At 42.5% G+C, this 22462-nt stretch overlaps 1 protein-coding gene across 1 annotated transcript in view; it reads left to right on the top strand.

The window, feature by feature from the left end:
* The window catches only part of LOC309667344 (uncharacterized protein), a 180913-nt gene that overhangs the window by 104506 nt on the left and 53945 nt on the right, over positions 1-22462 (top strand). The window contains 7 exon segments of the mRNA XM_082475725.1: positions 4143-4260; positions 6767-6932; positions 9348-9549; positions 11365-11505; positions 19530-19587; positions 19591-19683; positions 21531-21626. Coding sequence (XP_082331851.1) covers positions 4143-4260; positions 6767-6932; positions 9348-9549; positions 11365-11505; positions 19530-19587; positions 19591-19683; positions 21531-21626 — 874 coding nt within the window.

The raw sequence follows: 22462 nt of genomic DNA, 5'->3' as shown, positions 1-22462 counted from the left end.
TCATACCATGGTCAAGGAAAGGGAGAAAGGAGGCCTCCCTGCTTGTGTTTGCCATCCCCTTGACGAGAAGAGCCCCATAAATTCTGTAGGTTTAAAATTCTAAGATGCTACTTAATCCTTAAAGGCTGTAACATACTGTTTAGTTTTAGCAGAGACACCCTGCCCCTAAACCAGAACCTAAATAGAAGAGGAGCCAAGGGAAGCTCTCCTCCAAAGAATGATGCCCCTTGAGGGCTCTATGTCCTTCATGGCTCTAGAGGAGACTGGAGTCTGGAGACTGGGATGACACTTGGCCACACTCCCAGGAGCCATGGCGCTGGCTGATAGAGGAGCGAAGAAGGGACAGAAAGAGAGGACACTAACATTCAAGCCCTTACTGTGTGACAGCCAGATCCACCACTATGCCACACTGCTGCTTTATGAGGATTAGAAGAAAGCACGGTTTCCCCCGGGCAGGGGTAGCCCCAGGCCAGGGTGCAGAGCTTGGCAAGTAAAGTATAGGCTGGATCTCAGCCACTGCTGGTTGCCTCAGGGCACAATCTGAACAACAGTACATGGTAGCCTTGGTGCCAAGCACTGTATAGCAATGAGTTAGACATGGTTCTTTCCCTTTAGGCAAGGGGAAATAGGCAATTACAGTACGTTGTGATAAAGAATAAAAGTATAATGAAAGCACTCACCAGGAAATATTCAGTATTATCTGAAGGATCAGGGAGGTGGGGATGAGGAGCTAGGTGGGCTTCAGGGAAGAGGGGACACTTAACCAGGGTCTTGAAGGATGACTAGTGTTTCAGGTGCACAAGGAAAAGAAATTCAGTGCAAGCTGGGAGACCCGCATGTGTAATGGCACAGAGATATGAGACAGCATGTGGACCTCCCAGTGGCTCCTGTCCAGGGTATGTGAGGATGAGTTAGGGAAGCAGAATGTACAGCACGAAGGGCAAGATCCAGAAGTCTGCCATTTGTCCTTCAACAAACAGGGAGAAGGGGGCAAGATGATTGTCAGTGACCATTTAGGGACCTACTAAAACTGTACAGACAGGAGATGTTTAGGAAGTGAAATCAGCTAGGCCAGGTGCTAGATTTAATGCAGAACTGAGTGAGGAGAAGGAAGAGGAATCTAGGATGTCACCCAGAATCTCTGGCTTGGGTGAATAAAAAGATGGCAGTGTTGCTATTGTTTAATGGGTACAGAGTTTCGGTTTTGGAATATGGAAAAAAAATTTTTCGGGACATAAATGGTGGTGATGGTTGCACAACAGTGTTAATGTACTTCATGCCACTGAAATGTGCACTTAAAAACAGTTAAAATGGTAAATTTTATGTTATGTATGTTTTATCACATTTTATAATGGAGGAAAAAAAGAATGGTAATGCCATTAAGAGGAGAGATATGGAGGGGGAGATAATGAATCACAGCTCAGAAGCCCCTGTTGTGAATTTCTTCCCTTGGTCTCCCAACAAGTCTCAGACGCTTCTTATTCTGGATGTTTTCCACTTTCACATACTTCCATTCCTCCATGCTTCTATCATAGCATCATGCTCTCAGGTCTAGCTGCCTCTGGAATGTAAGATCCTTGAGGGCAGAGATTGTCTTCACTTCATATCCTGTGTGTGTGCCTGTGCCTTTGACCTTGGTTTGAAAGGGAGGATGGGGAGGGGAGAGTGAGCCCACAGGAAGTGGGGGCAGTTCCAGCCCCTTTAATTCAATTATGAAATAACAGACCATGTCATCATCTGCTGCTAGGAATTTGGTATGAGGCTTAAGGAAGACTTGGAGCTGATGAAAAAAGGAAATGGACATGAGAGCTGATCAAAGGAAAGAAAACCAATTTTCCCTGGCATGACACATCTCAGACTGGAAACCATTTATTTGTTGTTGCATCAATGCAATTAGCGGTGTGATTTCCTCTAGCTGTTCTCAGCAGCATGCAACTAGAAGCAGAAAGCAGACTAGCTAGAGGGATCCAGAGCTGGGGTTTTGCTAGATAAGTGGGTCATGAGTACAAAAAAGCAGAGAACTGAAGGTGCTGGTGGGAGAGTAGTTCATGTGCTTGGCTGTGAGACCCAGTGTGGGTAGGGAAGGGAGTCGTGGGGGTCAGAATGGAACTGACAGATGGAAGGGGAGGCCAGAAGGCTGGATGACATCAAGGAGCATATTTTGTGGGGATGAAGGAGGTTTAGTGGGAGTGAATGAGTGAGAAAACTGGAAGAATAAAAGGTTGAGCTGGGAAGTAGGATATTTGAGTTTAAGTCTTTAGAGGTGATATGGTTCCAGGTGATGATAAGGTCTGGAGTGTGGCCCTGGAGTGGGCGGTGAAGGAGAATGGAGGTGAAGGGGGTGATGTTGAGCAGGTCAAGGAATTGTCAGGCCACTGAGTTGATGGGCCATCACAAGCGGGGAAGAATCCTCCTTGCAGGGCTGAGAACCAGGCTTTGCTCCTGCACTGAGCACCTAAAGATTTCTGCTGCCCTCTCTGTCCCCCTTCAGTAGAGGGCTACCTGCTGCAGGCAGGGGTAGAAATGGCAGGAAATAACGGATGAGAAGGAAAGGATAACATTTGGTAGAGGGCCCTGTGGCTCCAGAAACACATGTGCTTCTCAGAGGCCAAGACTGAGTTCAGCCACACTGCTGTCAGCCCCATGGCCCACAGACCTGTGTGCTCAGACATGGGCCTTATGACTTTTTATTGTTGATAGTCAGTGTTTCCTTGGGGCACCTTCAAACAAGTAATAGAGATAAGACGAGCTTAAGCTGGTTTTGACCTACTCCAGGACAGGATAGTCTGACTTTGTGGTTGCTGAAATAAGAGAAGTTCTCCAAACTAACACCACCATACTTTGTTCCTGAGCTTCAAATTACCTGATTAAAACCCTGAGACTTGAGACTACTCCAAGTAGAGTTTTAGTAATTTAAAAAGTTTCATATTCAGAATGTTTGATATCAAAAACATTCAGCCCTCAGTTAAAATGAATTACATTTTACTTTAAGAAATGGAAAGGGTCATCTGAGTCTCTCCTAAGGACCCAGAAATAATGACAGTCAAAAAATGCCCCTATGATTTCCAAAAGGCTCCCTAGAAGGTGAGACCCTCCCGTTGAGAGCCCTTGCTATAGACAATGGAGTGGTAATGGAAACTGGTACAAGAGAGCAATGGGATCAATAGGACCTGAGAGATAAAGAAGGAAGCATGTAAAAATGACTTCCTGGTTTCTGGTTTTGAGGACTTGGGGGTTGTGTTTCTTTTAACACAGGAGGAAGCCCGGGATCGGGGTGCGGATGGGGGTGAGGAGTTCAGTTCTTGCCTTTTTTGACTGAGGTGCCCTGAGGCACTGCCAGCCAAGGTGGAGCAAGTTGGGACTCTGGAGCTGTGGAAGGGCTTCAGAGGAGCTGGAGACATTCTGTTTCCCAAACCAGGTAGTGGGTACCTGAGCTTGTGCGAATCCTTACACCAGACATACATGAATTATGTATTTGTATGTAAACAAGTAACGAAGAGATAGCAATACTGCTGCCTAAGAAATGATAAAGTATTTGGAGGAGGAAGAAAGGAGAAAGAAGGAAAAGAGGACCAGAATCTAGAGAACCTGGCAGGAAACGTGGTGGGGAGGGAAGGAAAATAGAGGCTGGTCTCCAGAGCCTGGATTCTAGAACTAGACAGACCTGCGCTTAAATCTCAACTTCATCTCTTAGGAGCTGGATAGGAAAGATCTACGTAACCTGGTAAGGCCTCAGTTTTCTCACCTGTGAAACAGGAACGACATAGGAACATCCCAAGGTTGTCGTAAGAATTAAGTGAGAAAATGTCACCCCAGGTATGGTGCTGGCACTTAATTTATGCCCTCCGCTTCCTTTCTTATCACACCTTTCCCTCCCCCCGTGCCCACTCCTTCCTCCCAATACAGCTGAAGCTAAAACCAGCCCAGCTGCTCTTCTCCTGTTGAGTTATTTATAACTGTGGCCACTTGTGAGCAGCCTGAAAAAGGAGGACTGCTGCCCTTGGGCTTAGACGCTGGGTGTGTGTGTCACCACAACGCGGGCTCTGGGGCTGTGGCTGGAGGGCGGTGGTGTAATCGCACACCAGACGCCCCTTTTAGAAAGAGAAATGCTGTACTCCCGGAGTTTTCTTCTCACGCCACAGGAGGTTTCAGCCCCGGCCGCGATGTTTGCTGCCTGCTGACGGGAAAGTCTTCCTCAATTTATGGTTCATACCCCATCCTTCTGAAGTGCTGATTATGTTCAAAACTCTGCCTGAAAAGGTTTGTATTTTTTTATGGGTGCCAGAATGGAAATTGGCTGTTTTTATGTCCCACAGTTAAACATATCAATTTCAGAGAATATCTCTTGTGTTTTTTTCAGGAACACCTCATAACTGAAATCTCACAGCTTCTCATGTTTTTGCCTGCTTTATTATATTTTCCCTTGTGCCTCATTATTTCATAGTTCTGTTTCTCCATGGTCATCACTGAACACTAATTGGAGGTTCTGACATTCCTTATTAATCCTTAATTTCCTCCACAACGCCAAGAAAACCCCACCCTGATGCGCTGAAACTAAGGGGAGGTTGAGATTGCACTTAATCATAGTCATTAGCTGGTTCCTGTTTTTTGAGGGGTTCCTCTAAGTACCTCATTTACTGATAGAGGGTGACCATTAAAAAAGAGTAGTTATAGAAATACATAAAGCATTCAAGTATTAGTTAAATAAAATGCAATGTTGAAAATGGCAATTTGGGAACATTCTGATTTTTCTTTGTAAGTGAAAACCTGTTTAGCAATTTAGGTTTCTTACCCTTTCTTTTTCCCCCCCAGGTTTATTGAGGTGTAATTAACAAATAAAATTGCATATATTTAAAGTGTACAGAATGATGATTTGATATACATATACATTGTGAAATGATTACCACAGTGAAGCTAATTAATACGTTCATCACCTCACAGTTACCTTTTTTTTTGGAGGTGAGAATGCTTATCTAACTCTCTTAACAAATTTCAAGTATAAAATACAGTGTTATTAACTATAGTCACCATGCTGTACATTAGATCCTCAGAACTTATTTATCTTATAAATAAAGTTTGTACCTTTTGACCAACATCAGCCCATCTCCCCCATCCCCTGGCAACCACCTTTCTATAAGTTTGACCTTTTCATTTTTATTAGATTCCACATATGAATGAGATCATACAGTGTATGTCTTTCTCTGTCTGGCTTATTTCACTTAGCATAATGTCATCCAAGTTTACCCATGTTGTTGTAAATGGCAAGGTTTTCTTCTTTTTTATGTCTAAGTAATATTCCTGTGTGTTTGCATGCATGTGTGTGTGACGTTTTCTTTATCCATTTATCCATCCACTGGACACTTAGGTTGTCTCCATATCTTGGCTATTGTGAGTGATGCTACATGGAAGTATGAATAATCTCCTTGATATACTGATTTTATTTCCTTTGGATATATACCCAGAAGTGGGATTGCTGGATCATATGGTAATTTTACATGCAACAGAATGAAACTGAATCCCTATTTTACACCAATCACAAAAATTAACTTCAGGTGGATTAAATACTTAACTGTAAGACTGGAAACCGTAAAATCAGAGAGGAAAACAGGGAAAAAGCTCTTTGACACCAGTCTTGGCAATGATTTTTTGGATACAACAACAAAAGCACAGGCAACAAAAGCAAAAATAAACAAGTGGGATAACATCAAACTAAAAGGTCTCTGCTAGTAAAGAAAAAATCAACAAAAGGAGAAGGCAACCTACATAATGGGAGAAAATATTTGCAAACTATATATCTGATAAGGGGATAATACCTAAAATATGTAAGGAACTCATATAACTCAATAGCAAAAGCAAAAACAAAACAAGAAAAACAATTTTTAAACCAATAATCCGATTTTAAAATGGTCAAAGGACCTGAACAGACATTTTTCCAAAGGAGATATACCAATGACCAACACATAAATGAAAAGGTGCTCAATATCACTAATCATCGGGGAAATGCAAATCAAAACCATGATGAGATATCACCTCACACCTGTTAGGATGGCTATTATAAAAAAAGACAAGAGAAAACAAGTCTTGGTGAGGGTGTGGAGAAAAGGGGACACTTGTACACCTTTGGTAGGAATGTCAATTGGTGCAGCCACTATGGAAAACAGTATGGAGATTCCTCAAAAAATTAGAAATAGAACTACCCTTTATTTCATTCATTCACTGAAGAATTTTTAGGGTTTTTAAAAATATATAAAACTACTACCTTCTGCAGTTAAATCATAATTTTTCTCTTTTCCTTCACTGAATGTTGATATTTATGATCCATTGTTTGTTTTTCAGTCATGTGTTTAAACTATGTTGATAAGTAGTTATGTTTTGCTTACAGGTATTCCCTCAGGGCAATGTTGTCTGAATATGAATCCCTGCTAGGAATTTATTTGTGACCCTTGTAATTCATTGATAGTTAGTCATACAAACACATTTTGATGTGTTTTTGGCCTCCAATGGCTTTAAACAAAGAGAAACACTTTGCTTTAATTCCCCGGCCGGAGTTACCTTGTCCAAAGACATATGTAACCTGAGTTCATGAAAAGGCTTGTTGTTCTTTTTTTCAGATATTATCCTGTAACTATTATCCTGTATTATACTGTGAAAATGTTTATCTAAATATTCTTGTTTAAATATATTATTCCTAATCAATGCTCATATATTTTTATATCCCTTTAGAAGCTTCTTGAAAATTATTTCCTTGTATTGATTTTACCCACAGGTAGCTTTTAGAGCCTTAAAGCTAACTCTACAGCTGATAGCCCCTCTCCATGACATTGTGGCCTACCTCTTCAGTTTGGCTAAACTTGGAAATTGTCCAGCATGTTTTGAATTTCCTCTAAGTCCTAACCCTCTGAGAGGCGACTGGGGAGGAACTAAGGGTATTGGTAAGTGATTAAAGGTGATTAAAATTGCCTTCAATATTCAGTTGAAATTCCATGAAGCTCTTTTTTTATTCCGCTTTATTGAGGCCTAATTGAAGAATAAAATTGTAATATATTTGAAGTGAACAACTTTATATTTGATATACATATACATTGTGAAAGGATTTCCCCCATCTAGTTAATTACTATGAAGCTCTTAATACCTGGAAAGACAGGACTAAAATATTTCCTCATAAATGACAGAAGGGCAAAGGGAAAGTCCCATTATATATTGCCTCCAAACAGATTGATTCCACATTTACAGGTTAAACCATGAAGTACGCCAAGTCAGAATTTGGGGGGCCTGGGTTTTTACCCTGCCTCTGTCACTTGGTTTACTAAAAGCTGGGCACTTTACTCCCTGGCTCTCTGTTTGTCATCTGTAAAACAGGGGTGACAACACCTGTCTCAGAGAGATGTTCTGTGGATTGAAATCTGTAAAAATTCTAGAAGGATGTACAAGTCCCCATTAAATATTAGCTTTGCTTTCATTCCCTTTCCCCTCCTGGGCTTCGTGAACTAATGTGGCAAGTTCAAGGCCAAGCATTCACTGTCAAGAAGCTTGCAGACAGCCCTCAGTTAGCTAACAATGACCCAGTAGTCCTGTTAATAAGAACAGTTGAGGCTTTTGTTTTATCTGCCTAGTGCTAATCCGTGAACTCTAACTCAGCACAAGTTCTCAGATAAATGCATGAGGTAAATTAAAGACACTGAAATGCTTAGTAAGCTGGGTTTATCAGAAGCAGTGAAACTGGTCTTACTATTTTAATAACTTGACTCCCATCCTAATTATGTCATTAGTCATGTAAATATTAATCAGTTAATAGCAGTATATTATAACATAGTAGACAAGGATTTTAAAGTGTGAGAAGAGCCAAAGAAATGAGGTAACATGCCTATCTAAACTTAGTGGTCTTAAAACAAATATGATGTAATCTGAATCTATTCCTCTCTGGGCAGTGCATCAAGGAATTGTTTGTGGGAGATTCTGACTTGTTCCAGGAGGAAGATTGATGCCTATATCTGAGGAGAGGCAGCCTGAAGAAGGGAAGGGGTTGGTGCTACCTTAGCAGAAAGCACAGAATTGTTGCAGGCCTACTAGCAAGTCTTCAATATAAGCATCAAGAGATTATAGAAGTTCCAAAGCACTCTTAGCTCCTTTCCTTTTGCTAATCTGGGGACTGTCGTAAGGGGTTAACTCAGAAAATAAACTAAGATGCTCTCCAGTGGAGCTGGATGTTGGGAGGGTTTGGAGCTGGACTGTAGATGAGGGACAGGAGAAAGGAGGATGGGCCAGGAAGAATGCCATCCCTGCCCTCGAGAAGATGAGATAGAAGCCAAGGTAGAGCCAGAGCCATGTTTCCAAAAGAAGTCACTGCATAGGAAGTTCTGTAGCAGCTGGGAGGGAAGAGCCCGCAGGGAGGGTGATCTGGGGGGAACTTGCCCTCACTTGAATCAATGGAGAAAAATAGGAGGGCTTGTCCTAAAGGGGGACAAGAAAAGGATACTGGCAAAGATAACAGGCAAGACTACACGTGGCCAGTCCAGAGAGAATGATGAACCCACCAGTGCAACACTGAGGGATAGTGGTAAATGAGGCCAAATTGTTGAGGACCTAGAATTGAGGATGAAGGAAATTGGTTTTTTACTATTTATATGCTTATGAACCGGAAACCATTGAAATAATTGGGGCCCAGGCTTTCCAAGGTGTACAACTAGAGACACACACCTTGTCATGTTGCCAGTAAAAACATTTGTGCTCCAGGGAGAATGTGCAAAGTTTTACATACTCTGCTTTGCTGAAAATAGATAAAGAGCAAACTGAACTAAAAAAAATTCCATTCTAAGATAATCATCTTTTTTAAAAGACTAGGCTGCTCAGTTCCTGGCCTGCTTCCCAGAGGAGGCAAGGAGAACTAAGGTGAAAAGAGGAGACGGGTCTGTTCATAGACCCACCCAACTCCTTTTAGCCATTTCAGAGCTGTTTGGAGTTAAAGTGACTTTTGAAGACTTATGTGCTTTAAAATATTTTTTAAAGAGACACTTCGAATTTCAGCTGTGGTCCTCCCACTTGACTGAGGAAGCTAGCTCTTAGATACTGTGGGCTAGTTCTGTGGACCCTGCCAAATTTTCTCCTTCCCTGAAAGCCAGCAACTCCCTTTGGAGTCAGTGTGAAGCAGAGGATGGAATCAGAATGTAGGAGTTTACATTATGAGTTTCTTGTAAAGGATTAGGAGGCCAATTAAACCCAGACACTACACACTGAACTCAGGGTTTCAGGAACAAAATGTACTGGCTTTGAGTATTCACATGGAGGCAGGGCCACTGTGATTCTGCTCTCTCTGTCTGATTTCCCAAACGGAACCCTCCTGGGGAAAGGCACAAGAAGAGGCTCATTTGTTTCCCGGCAGAGGGTCTCCTCCCACCACCCCCACGACCACACGGCAACCATCTGCCCCATCTTCACAGACAGGCTGCCTGCCCTGCCTGTGCCTGCCATCCCTGCTCCCGCTGAGCCGTGTGAGCCCGCAAGAAAGGGAGGCCCAAATGAGGACTGTTATCAGTGCGTAACAAAGAAAAGGTAGGCCCTCCTCCACATCTGTACTTTAATGATAATGCCACCTGTCAGCACAGAACAATTTTGCTGGGAAGTGATTGTATAAAAGTGCACACACAGCATTATATAAACAGTAATGGAAATAATGAAGAGAGAAAAATCACCCATAATCCAACCATTGTAACAAGTGAAATATTTTTATTTATCCTTACTTCCTTCTAGCCCTTGCCCAAATACATTTTACAGAGCTTTAATCACAGGGTATGTACAACTTCATGTTCTTTTTTCATTGTCATTGCAGGAGATGATAAACCTTTTCCCCTGGTTGCTGCATAGCCTGACAGAGTGTATTGCTTGTAGACCAGCCACATTAGACCTTGAACAAATAAGGCTCACTGACCATCACTCCTCCCATCCAGTACAACATTCTTAAAGTTCTTGTACAATTTGCTCTGTGACTCCTCTTCTGGTGGAAGTTTCTTTTCAGCCCAATATGACCATCAGATTTATAGAGGATTCATAAAAACTCTAATGATTGGCCCCAATTCTTTTGTGGCTGGGAAAATACCCAAAAAACATTTTTCTGTGGTGTGTAAAACATCAAATGGACATGAAATCTGGACTGCTCATCTTTTCCTAAAGCCAAGAGCATATATTGCAAGTACATATCAGCAACCATTCTCAGACCTGGCTCTGCCCTGATCAGGCTCTCGTGGACAGCCTCCCTGCTCCCTCAGTTCCCCTGCCTTCCATGCCAGAAATGTAGGAAGAGATCCAGTACCGGGCCAGATAGGGTACAAGGCTGCTCAAGTCTGGATGAGAGGTTGACATAGAGTAACTCCGGAAGTGCTTCGTGGATCTCCCATCTCACTTCTGCCATGGGCTACAATCAGGGACGGTGATCAATTTCCACAATCCTTCTCTTCCCATAGCAGGGATGTCCTCTCAAGTAGAAAACTATCACTGTCCCCACAGGGAGCTGATGAGCATTTCAGATCAGCTGACATTCTGGTAGCCCTGGAAATGGGGCCCACTCACCGCCCCATCAGTGCTCCCTAAGGGCTTGTCATTTTCTTGCTGTGCTCTCCCATTCTAAGCAGCTCATTTCCTGAGCCAATAATAGAGATGCTAGTACAGACATCTAGACCCAGGCCAGGTTCCTCAAACCAGTATTGAGTGCCCCAAAAGTCCTCTAACTTAAATTTCCATCCAAAACACATATAAATCTTTTGCAGTAAGGGTCCAAGAAATAAGCCAATTTAGGATCTCCCACATCTACTCCTGAAATGATGAGAATCTCCTAGAAGGATCTATGTATGTGTGTGTATACATGTATACATATATGTATACATATTTTTGCTTGCCTTGGATGGTCTTGAGTCTTCTTTAATCTATGAGCCATTGACAGGATGAGCCAGTGACAGGGCTGATTTGAATGGCATGGCTATGAGAAATGAGTGCTGGTTTATAGGAATTTCAAGCCCCTAATAGACTTACTGAGGCCTATACTTTCCCATTCCTTGTAATTTCTCTTTTTCAATCTATTTAGAGTCTGTAGCCTTATAAACACTGAAACTTTCTTTCAACAGTATGTTCTTATTCTGCTGAAAAGCAAAACAAGTTATTACATTCCTGAGGGAGGAAGGAAGGAAGGAAAGATAAATCAGACCTTGGGTTCTAGAACATAAGGCTTTGCTGATCTTGCAAAACATATAATTAGTATACTCACAAACAAAGAGAAGTCAATTTAGGTAAAAAGTTAGCTTTGGAGGTGAAATGGTTCACAGGGTAGCTAGGGTAGCCTGTGTTTCACACTGAGTAAAATGTCGTCCATCTTCTAGGGTCTGAGCTTCAAGAGCTGCAGAAAATGATTGAGCGCCTCCAGAGCCCCCAAGACCCCACTCTGCTGTCCCAGGTCCTCCTCCTTCGAAGGGAGGTTATGTTTCTGCAGTTCGACGCTGCAGTGAGGTACCTCATCCGGTAAGGGCTGGAGTGCTAATCCTGTCTAATAAATTCTGCGGGGCAGGTGTTTCTGAGTGATCATGGAGGGAGGCCACTCTTGGCACTATTAGATAATGAGCTTAAAATAGTCGGGGGCACAACCTGATCCAGAACACTGCCGCTACCAAACACGTTCGGCTGCAGAGGCTGTCCAGGTGAACTGTGTTCTTGTTGGATAATAATATTCTTGATTTTATTAAATGTGATTTCAATATAGTTAGTTTGCATAACAGGCTGTTTTATTGGGAATCACATGTTTTATACTTCTGAAGATGATTCTTCCTAAGAGTTTTATATTTTCAGCCCTTAATTACCTTTCAAAAAAACAGAATTTTCACTGCACATCTGAAACCAATGGAATTCACCACCTGAGTTAAATTTATAAATAAGTTAATTTACCTCTGGCCTTGTAAGTATTAAATATTCTGCATTCAAAAAGAATGGTTTTTGGTTAATCATGACTGATGAAAAAATTAGCTTGGATTAAGAGTCACAGTGTTTCCTGTATAAATAATAAGCTGTGTATGGGAAGGGAAGAGGTCAGGCCTGAGGGTCTCTGCTTATTCTTAAATTGTCAAAATTAATTAACTTCATTTGATAAATTCCCAGTGTGAGTATTTAGTCAATGAGGGGGACCTTGGAGGGCAGTACTTTTATCTGTGGATTATAATCACTTCCCACCATTAGCATGAGTGTCCATAGAGAATAGAAATGTGGGGCTTGTACTGAACCATATTTTCTCTTTCTGCTCTGCTTTTTCTTACTCTGAGCATCATGGGATTCTGGATTTAGGATGCAAATTCAGCAGGACAAAAAAATCAGGCTAATTTGTTTTCTTTTGATTGACAAACAGCTTTGGGAGCTGTACCTTTGTCAAGCACGTAGGACATAAAGGCTTTGACTAATTGTCATGATGGCCATGCATTAGCCCTCTGGGCTCTGAAATCTCAAGTCAAAATTTGCAAGGAATTTACATAGGGTGAAGAAATAGGACTATACCCCAGAAGTTCTTCCTGGATTCCAGCTCCATGGAGTTCAGCTTGCTCCTGTTCTCCCAGGGGAACCACTCTGCTTCCCCCAGGAACTGCTTTGTGGGGCTTTCTCTGCCCTGGTGCACTCAGTCTGCAGGAATGGAGGACACTGTGTCCTATGACTGGTTTCAGTATATTCAGTATATTTTTCAGAGGACCTCAGAAGGAACCAGGAGTCCTTCATTCATAGCATTTCCTCCAGCCTTTTTTCTTCAGAGGTCTTTGGGGTGTGTCTGTGTTTGGAATCACACAGCCAGTAAGTAGCAGACCAGAATTAGAACCTATGTGCATTTGACTCCAAAACCTGAGAACTAGGATGGATGCCAGACAGCAGCAGGATTGATGGAAAGGGAGACTCCGAAGAGAAGGCAAGAGGCAGGAGGAAAGGAGAAGCTGAAAGATAAATGTCTTTCCATCTGAGGATTTTACTTAGTGCTGAACCTGCAAGCAAGGAGAAGTCCTTAGATAACCAAAAGAGACAGGAAGCTTGGAGAAGTTCCCTCGCCCTTCCCAGAGCTCACCAACTGAGTAAATATGACTGTTTACTCCAGGGAACTTTTTGCTTATGTAAACTGAAGCCTTCTCCAGAGTTTGAAAAGAAGGAACTCTTACCTGGAATGAGAACAGCATACTTCCATAGACCAGGGGAGGAGAAGAAGCATGTAGCTCAAGGACAACAGGACAGTGGCCCCGTAGAGTCCCCTCATATCTGGCCTCTGCTTCTCTGTGGCATAGACCAGCTCAGATTGCAAGAAAGTTTCTAGGCACAAAAGTTTCACCCTGCTCCTGTCGACCTGTCCTCTGCCAAGGACCTGATAGAAATTGGTGCTGTCCTCCGATGGCGTCAAAATCACATTGCCCAGGGCCTGTCATTCACCTCTGGGCATGTCCATCAACCTATAAGAGTTATTTATTAGTCAGTGCAAGAAATGCCTGAGGATTGAGCTTATCTTTAATTTCAGATGAATTAATCATTTGCGCCAAAGGTAAATGCTTCAGTGGTACATTGGTTCTAATCAATCTCATCTGTTTAAGTTAGGGATCAGCAAACTACTGCCATAGGCCCCTGCCTGATTTTGTAAGGCCTGTGGGATAAGGATGGTTTTTATGTGTTTAAATGGTTGAGGGAAAAACTCAAGAGTAGTATTTTGTGACACATGAAAATTATGTGGAACTCAAGTTTCTGTGTCTAGAAATGAAGGTTTTTTTGGAACACAGCCAGGCCTATTCATTTATGGATAATCTCTGACTGCTTTCACACTAGAACCATAGAGTTGAATAGTTGCAACAGAGATTGTATGATTCACAAAGCTGAAAATATTTACTATCTGACCTTTTAAGAAAGAGTTTGCCACTCCCTGATTTAAATGATTGAATTCTTTTGAAATTCAAGAATGGAGGGAAACCGGGGGTGGTGGGGGGGTGGGCAGTGGGGGGGGGGTGGGGAAAGTCCCTCAAAGGAATTCTATAGGACAGAATAAAACATATGGCATGCAAAGTGCCACTGATCTGAGTGTATTATTGATGTTCAGAGTGATTACGGTAAAAAGGAGGAATTTAAGGAAATAAACCAAAGGTACCTTAACTTTCTGCAAGAAGCCTGATTTAAGAGTACATTAAGCAGTCTCTCAAGAAGCAACACCAATTTCTTAGTCCTCGAATTTGTGTTGGTTTTCTCTTCATTTTTCAATTTATCTTTATGCTCACCTAGTTTAAGTGTCTCTGAACACACAGATATTAAAGTGTGCTTCAGAGTTATCTGGGGATTTCTGGGAGATACAGAGAAGGCCCCATGTGCTCCTGGTCTCCAGCGTCTGAGAAGTGAAGAGCCACAACTTTTTCCTGGCCTCCTCCGGGCCACTTTGCAGGGGTTTTTTGGGTTTCATTTTCTTTTTCATATCCTTGCATCCAGGAAAAACCCTAGCATGTGTCCCATGAATTCCCTGCTCCCTGTGGCTACAGCCAGCTTGCCTGGGATCACATTATGGCTAACTCACACACAAGATGACTGGTATTCTAGGAAACTCTTGACTGCTTATTGACAGTAAGGCAGCTGCCCTGTGGCAAAACAGTTTGGAGAATGTGATGCATCTATCCTTGTATTTTAGTGGACTGCTGGGGAGACCCAACTTGATTAGGGGCTGGCAGTTGACAGGTGTAGCACTGGCACAAGCAACAAGCTGACCTTTCATTCCTATGAGTTTCCCTGTATCTTGAGGCTACTGGCAAGCTGCACTGATCAGACCTACCCCAGCAGAAGGCTCAGGCCAGGGTTTACCAACTGAGGGGCTGAGTGAGTTGTCACAGTGAGCTGTTTTCAGTATTTCTAAAGACATAATGAAAAAGACACATTTGCCCAAAAGTTTTGCAGGTAAAGAAAATGTCACATTTTTTTCTTTTTTTAACTGGAATCATAAGAACAAATGAGATAAGGAGGAGAGGGAACTTGCTGTGGTTGAGTTCCCGCCATGTGCCAACTCCGTGGGATAGCAATCATGTCACCATCTTTACAGATGAGGAAATAGAGAGTCAGAGAAGTTGCATAACTTGCCCCAGGGTCACAAGCTTGCTGTAGCAGACCTTACATTCACAGGGTTTTTCTGACTCCAGAGCCCTGTTCTTTCCTTTATATCATGTTTCTTCATCTCTTCCTACAGCTCAGAGCTTAGGCTAGGTGTTTATGTGGCTTTGAGTTAAAAACAGGAGAATGCTTAATTTGGTGGAAGAATCTTTCAAAATATGGGGTCCATGGAGAGGAAGGAAATAAAAGAGGATATAGTGCTAAAAATGTTAAGTATCATTCTGAGACCCCTTTCTATACATAGCATTACATTGTACAGCTCCCTAATAAGCAGTACTATTGATAAAGGAGAGATGGGACCTATCAAGGACAGTGATCTAGACTGAAGAATTAGGAAAGTGAGGAAAAGGATAACCAATGATTTGATCAATGGTGGTGCCTAGAATCTGACTCTCGTCTCTCTAGAGAGTGTATCATGTGCTATGGTTCTCTAGCTTAGAGTTGCAGTCATATTTACATCTGAACTCTATTGATATTTTTTAATAGTCTCCAGGCATCTATAAATTAATAGACCTAGTACGTGTTTGGGGCTCTAAAACTCTGCCAAGAATTGTGGTTGTTTGTGGCACTAAGTAGTTAAAAGTTCTGCACAAACTTACCAAGATAAGAGAGCAAGTCAATGTTCTGTGTTCTCTCATGTGAAAATCAGTCTGGTGCAGCCACAAGAGGAGACACAGGAGAGACTCAGGAAAACAAAATTATTATACTCAGTTCCTAGAAACATCCATAATGCCATGTCACACAGGGCCACAGGTCGGGAGCAAGGAGAGTGCTTAGGCCATGACCTGGAAAGGCAAGGCAGGGCAGGAGAACAGGTTAAGATCGGCTAGTTTGAATAATTCCAGCGGGCTTTGGGCTGTTGGAGAGGTCTCTAGTTGCCTGTTAACTAGCCCTGGGATGATTAAAGGAGAGAAATATTGCCTCCTGGGTTGCAAGGGTCAGAGGAGGTACGGCTCAGATTGGTTAATTTGCATATCAAAGGCAGGCTGGGCCCTTAGCTATCTCTAAGAATTGGCTATGCAGGGAAGGGCAGTCTCTCCCCAGCCAGCAAGGTTTTTTAAAGATGTTAAAACATCATAATAGGGCTTCCCTGGTGGCGCAGTGGTTGAGAATCTGCCTGCCAATGCAGGGGACATGGGTTTGAGCCCTGGTCTGGGAAGATCCCACATGCCCTGGAGCAACTGGGCTCGTAAGCTACAACTACTGAGCCTGCACGTCTGGAGCTTGTGCTCTTCAACAAGAGAGGCTGCGATAGTGAGAGGCCCACGCACCGCAATGAAGAGTGGACCCCGCTTGCCGCAACTAGAGAAAACCCTCGCACAGAAATGAAGACCCAACACAGCTAAAAAAAAAAAAAACAAAAAAAAAAACAAAAACATCATAATAAACAAAAAAGAAATTTTAAAATATAAGCAATACAGTCAACAACAGTAAGGTGCGAACAAAGCTGGACCCAGAGGCTGAGAGAGAGAAAATAATTTTGTGGATTGGTGGGAGAAAAGCATAGGAATGACATAGAAGGAGTCAACCAGGAAGAGGTTTGTGGGATATTGGGCTTCTGTGCTCTTGATTTAGGCTGAAAATAAATGTTTCCATTAGAATACTCTGCTTTTTGGTACTGTTGGCTAAAGAAAAATGCACAGCCTAAAAGTTGCAAATGTTTTATTCGGGAACCTTACTGAGGACTATAGCCCAGGAGACAGTCTCTCAGATAGCTCTGAGGATCTGCTCTGAAGAGGTAAGGGAGGAGCCAGGATATAGAGGAGTTTTTGCTGAAAAAACAGCAAAAAACCCATGTGGTTGAACATCAAAGGACTACTGCTAATCACAAAAAACAGACATCACAAGTTAATGATTTTAGTGCTTTTCTATGTATGGGAAGATACAAGAGTCTGGACTCATTAAAATTATTTCTTAGATATGCATCTTACCTATCTAGGGCCAGTATCCTGTTTTTTTCTATCCTGAATTCCCCTCAGGGTGCACCGTTGCGGGGCAGCTGTATCGGCTGATGACTTGGTGGCAGGCAACATTCTTTGTTTAGTGGAATGGCAGGCAACATTTTTTTGTCTGCAGTACCATTGTTTTAAGTAGATATATACAACCTATAAGGGAGGTATATATGTAGAAAGTGCCTTGGGAGTTTAGAGGAAGGTCAGAAGCGACTGGATAATGAGCTCTGCCTCACTGGGCCCTACTGGGAGAGAAGGTCAGACCCGTGGGGGACCCATCTTTGTATCTCAGTTCCTGACACAGTACCCTGTACATAGTAGATGCTTGATACATCACTGTCACATGGGTGTTGAATGAGTCATGGGCCTCTTGGCAGGGCTTATTGAGAATCATGAGAAAGCATGTGAATGATATGAGAAACAGGAGAAAATGTTTATATATCCATTGAGCAACTCCAAGTGCCATCCTTGAGCTATCAGGATAAGTCACTGTTTTTATTCAGTGCCTCAGTATATAACTGTATGCAACTATCTTTTGTTAATTCTCACAAAAACATGAAAAGGGTGGTATGATTTTTGCACTAGTACAATGGTTTGATATGCAAATAATAGAGCTACCTTTATCTGTCTTTGAACTTAAGTTCATAAGCCCCTACTTCTGCTGATGACAAAAAGATTAAACTTTTCAATTCCATGTCATTCAGCCACATTTACAGTTTAAAGTGGTCAGTTTGAGATATAAAATCAGTTAATTCAAGATTATCCCCTTTTACCTTTGTTTTAATGCCTCCTCTTTACCCTGTTGGTGAGGGAGGGATTCTGCCCCAAGGTTATGGGGATGGCCAAACACATGACACTAAATACTGGACAGATGAGATCAACAGCAGTTTACTCGTCACATATACTCACAGCGGAGGGGAGCAGAACATTGCATGCCATGCAGGGCCACAGAGGATTTGTACTTGTGACCAGAGTGAACAACTAGGGGCTTGAGAGGCAGGCTTTGTAGTATCAAGAGGATATAGTGCTTCCTGGTTCCCATAGGAGGATGTGATTGGTTCATTTGAATAATTCTGTGGTCTGGCAGGGAACTGAAACCACTACTTGGGGATAAGCAGGGATTGTACTTGGTCCCTTTGATAAGGAAGTTTGTTTGACTAGGGGACCTTACCCGTGGGAGCAGAGTAGGCAGGGGAACTTATAGTTAGGTCACTCAAAGCCCTCCCAATTTTACCAGATGTCAAGGCAGCACTAATACTGGACCTTAACTTAGGCCTTATGCCACACCCTTCTCCTCCTTTATCCTTCTCAGAGGTGATCTAAATTCCTGGGGGTGCTTATAAATCATCCCAGCAGTTGAAGAGGAGTGGCTACCTCACCCATCTCTGTCCAATCCCAGATCTCTTCTGGTTGGCCTGCTGCTCAGCACCCCACTTGGAACCCCCTTGTGGGGTCTTAGGCACTCCCCAGGTCTTTCCACAACACTTGACTATCTGCTCATCTCTGGGAGGCTGCCTCATTTCCATCAGTGCTAACATCTCCCTCAGTCATTGCTAATCTCCCTTTTGATATCTGCCTTATGCATGACTTGGCAAAGCCCATGGAGGATTTAGGCAAAAGATCCCTTCTGTCCTGGGGACCTTCTGGATCCCCCCGCAACTGATTCTGTTTCATCATCTTTTCATGGGCGTCCACAAGATCTAAGCTCTAGAGACAGTCTGCTTGCTCGCTAAACTCATTTCCTTTGGGGCAAGAAAATGATTGTAATTTATGAGGCAGACTTCCTTCTCTGTGACTTATGGTATAGATTTCATGCTCTAGTCTTCAGGATTTTTGGTTCTTGATATGCAAAGCCAAGTTTTGTTCAAAACAAAACAAGAAGCTTTCTCTCTCAAACCCCAGGCTCTTATTATTTAACTTAAAATTTGGTTTTACATTATCAAGAATTGCTGTCTCAGCTACTGGTCTTAAAATAAATTCAGCAACTGATGTCTTTGTTCTAGAGCTACAGCTGAGCTGTCCAGTACAGTAGCCACATGTGGCTATTTTAATTTAAAAGTTTAAATTAATATTGACATTGGTGACATAAGACTTAAAATTCAGTTCCTCAGTCATGGTAGCCACATTTCAAGGGCTCAACAGCTACATGTGGCTAGTGGCTACCATATTGGACAGTCAAATATGGAACATTTCCGCCCTGCAGAAAGTTCTGCAGTTAGACCGTCCTAGCCTAGAGGATAGCTACCTTTCCCTTGAGGGCTGTGAATTGTGAGAGTGAAGGGCAGTGTGTAAAGAAAAGGGAGTGAGGGATGATGTTGCTGAGGAAGAAACTTGTTGATATCTCAAAATGTTATCTTGCTCCAGTAACCTTGAAGAGAGTTTTGAGCTTTAGAAACTTGAGTAACTGCTGTTAATGAGATTCCCTTCCTGTTTTGGTAGAAGAACATTTTTGGCAGCTGGAAATGCTCCTGCCTACCAGTCTGTCACAGATGACATGTAGCATGGGTTGCCGCCACTGAGCAACTCTCTCATGAAGAGCATCTTTGCTTCCCAGCTCAGCCTGCCACAGCCGCTGGATCCACAGAGCCTCCAGGTGTGTTGAGAGCTATTTTTATACCAATCAAACATGCATTGTGCTGGAATGCCCTTTAGCCTTGGTAGGCTCCCCTTCACTCACATGGTAGAGTGGACTAGGCCCCCATGGCCCACTGTTATTCCCAGTCAGGGGCTCTCCCTCTAAACCGCTCAGCAGGCTAATTGGGAGCTTATCTGCTCACAGCTGGTAGTAAAACCAACACCTGATCTCTTCCGTGTAATAAATAATAATGATAGCAATTATGATACATAAATTAGGTCAGCAGCTGAGTTTTGAACGTAACAACATACGTTATCGAATGTAATCCTGGCAACTATTATTGCTCCTAGGCACTAACTATATTACCCACCTGCTACAACTAAAGAGTTTGAGGTTCTAGAAGGCCAGAGATCAGACTGCTGCATAGTCATGGCAACACTAGGTCACAAACTGTATCAGTTATCTATGGCTTCAGGGCAAATTACCCCCAAATTTAGCAGATTGACACAATAAACATTAATTATCTCATATAGTTTCTGAGGCTCAGGAGTCTGGGAGCAGCTTAGCTGGGTAGTTCTGGTTCGGGATCTCTCATGAGGCTGTGGTCAAGGTGCTGCACCTCTTAATGGGAAGAGAATCAAAGAATTTGTGGACCGGGACTTCCCTGGCAGTCCATTGATTAAGACTTTGCCTTCCAATGCAGGGAGTGTGCGTTCGATCCCTGGTCAGGGAGCCAAGATCCCACATGCCTCATGGCCAAAAAAACAAAACATAAAACAGAAGCAATATTGTAACAAATTCAATAAAGACTTAGAAATGGTCCACATCAAAAAAATCTTTAAAAAAAAAAAGAATTTGTGGACATATCTTTTTTTTTTTTTTTTGGGCCTCACAGTGAGAACTTAGTTCCCCAACCAGAGATCAAACCCGTGCTCCCTGCGGTGGAAGCTCAGAGTCTTAACCACTGGACTGCCAGGGAAGTCCCTGTGGACATATCTTTAAAACCACCACACAAGCCCAGATCTTTTGACTCCAAAACCTCCAACTTAACGTTTTTATGTTACAAAGCTAAGCCAAGTAATGCCAGCATCAACCCCATGTAAGTCTCACACTTCTACCTTCCCTAGTTACAAGACAGTGACTCTTGGCCCAAGCCTTGACCCTCATTTAGACCCGAAGACAGGGTTGGACCGTGACCATTGGGCCTGCTCCTGCTGCCTTTGAGTGTTGCCTGGGGTTAGGTGGATGCAGGTGTCCTGGCTCCCTGCTACCTGAATCAACTCCAGCTCTAGGAATTGTCTGAAGCCAGTACCGAGTCTGGAAGTGTAGAATGGGGTCAGATGGACAGACCCACTATATCCAGGGCTGCATGTCATGCCCCAAGGAGTAGGGGGTGCCTTGGCTGTTGGACAGTGATGTGGAGAAGACAGAGGCCCATGTGTAACGTTGTGACATTGGTTTTGAGTTGGTGCCTAGAACTGGAGCACAATGGAGATAAAGGACAAATATTTAAGGTTTGTAATATTGAAAAAATTTGAGTAAGTTTACTTTTTTTGATTATAAATATGTACAATTGGTTTTATACTATTCTGGGACTTCTAAATACTGATGTTGACTATTTACACTGAAATCTTAAGTACCCTCTGTGTTTAGTCACTTTCTGAAAAATCAATTTAAAAAATAAGATTATTACTCTCTCCTGTGCATCACTGGGGACTATCCATCAAGAACTATTTCTACATAATAGAGAAATCATCCCACAGTGTTTTGGTGTGCAGACACAGACATCTTGTTCATATACAAATGTCTGTTTCTTATGGACATCATTATGCAGCATTATTATATTTATTTTTTGGTTCTTTTAGGCATTTGTGCTGTTCCCTTGGAGAGCGTTTCTGGAAGATGGAGGACCGTTTCCAGTTACAAGTAGCAGCCCAGATATCCTAGAATATAAGATGCAGGTAGCATAGGTCTTCCCACTTGTCACAGAGAGAGCCGAATGCAGACCGCAAAGCAGGTGTCATTGGGTCCATAGGTCTGATCCTTCATACTCTAGTCAGCAGTGAATAATTTATGAGATAAGCAAGGTGTTTGGTTATGAAACTGTAAACCCAGTGCTGCAAGGTGAGTCATGTTTTCTTATGACAGAAGAAAATCATGGTTTCAGCTGGCATCAGACTTGAAACAGCTGAAATACTCATGGCTAATAATGATCTTGGGGAGTGGTCATATGGTCACTCTCTGGGCCTCTTAGAGTAACTCCCAGGCTGGCAGTTCAGAGACGTGTGACTACTGACCAACCTACAGTAGTAGGAAGAGAACTCTTTAAGCAGGACTCAAAGGGAGAGTCTCTTTCAATTATACGTTTCCCCCTGATTATTTAAGCAAGTATTATTGTGTTTTCATTTTTTTTAATAGAAAATATTTAAAAAGTATTATTAACAACATTAAAGTCAATGACACATTTGCTTCAAAATAATATGGAGGTGGGGAGTGATGAAGATGGGACAGGACTGGCCACAGGTTGGTGGTTCTTAGGGCCGGGTGATGGGAACTATTCTGTTTGCTTTTGTATGTGCTCAAAATTTTCCATAAGTAAAAAGATTTTTTTTTTAAAGTAAAATAGTAAGAGTGGTTAAAAAAAAAAATTAATCATAGTCCCCCACTAGGGGACGGTCACAGTTCATTTTGGTTTTTTTCCAGGATTTTCCCTGTGCATACATGTATCACACTATAATACACCACATACGGACACCACCATAAGGTTTAGGAAACTTGGACTTCCACACAGAGCCGA

This window comes from Balaenoptera physalus (genome assembly GCF_965194825.1).
Source record: "Balaenoptera physalus genome assembly, chromosome: 9".
Taxonomy (NCBI): Eukaryota; Metazoa; Chordata; class Mammalia; order Artiodactyla; family Balaenopteridae; genus Balaenoptera; species Balaenoptera physalus.
Note: the sequence above shows the minus strand (reverse complement) of the source record. Positions and strands in the feature narration are given on the sequence as shown.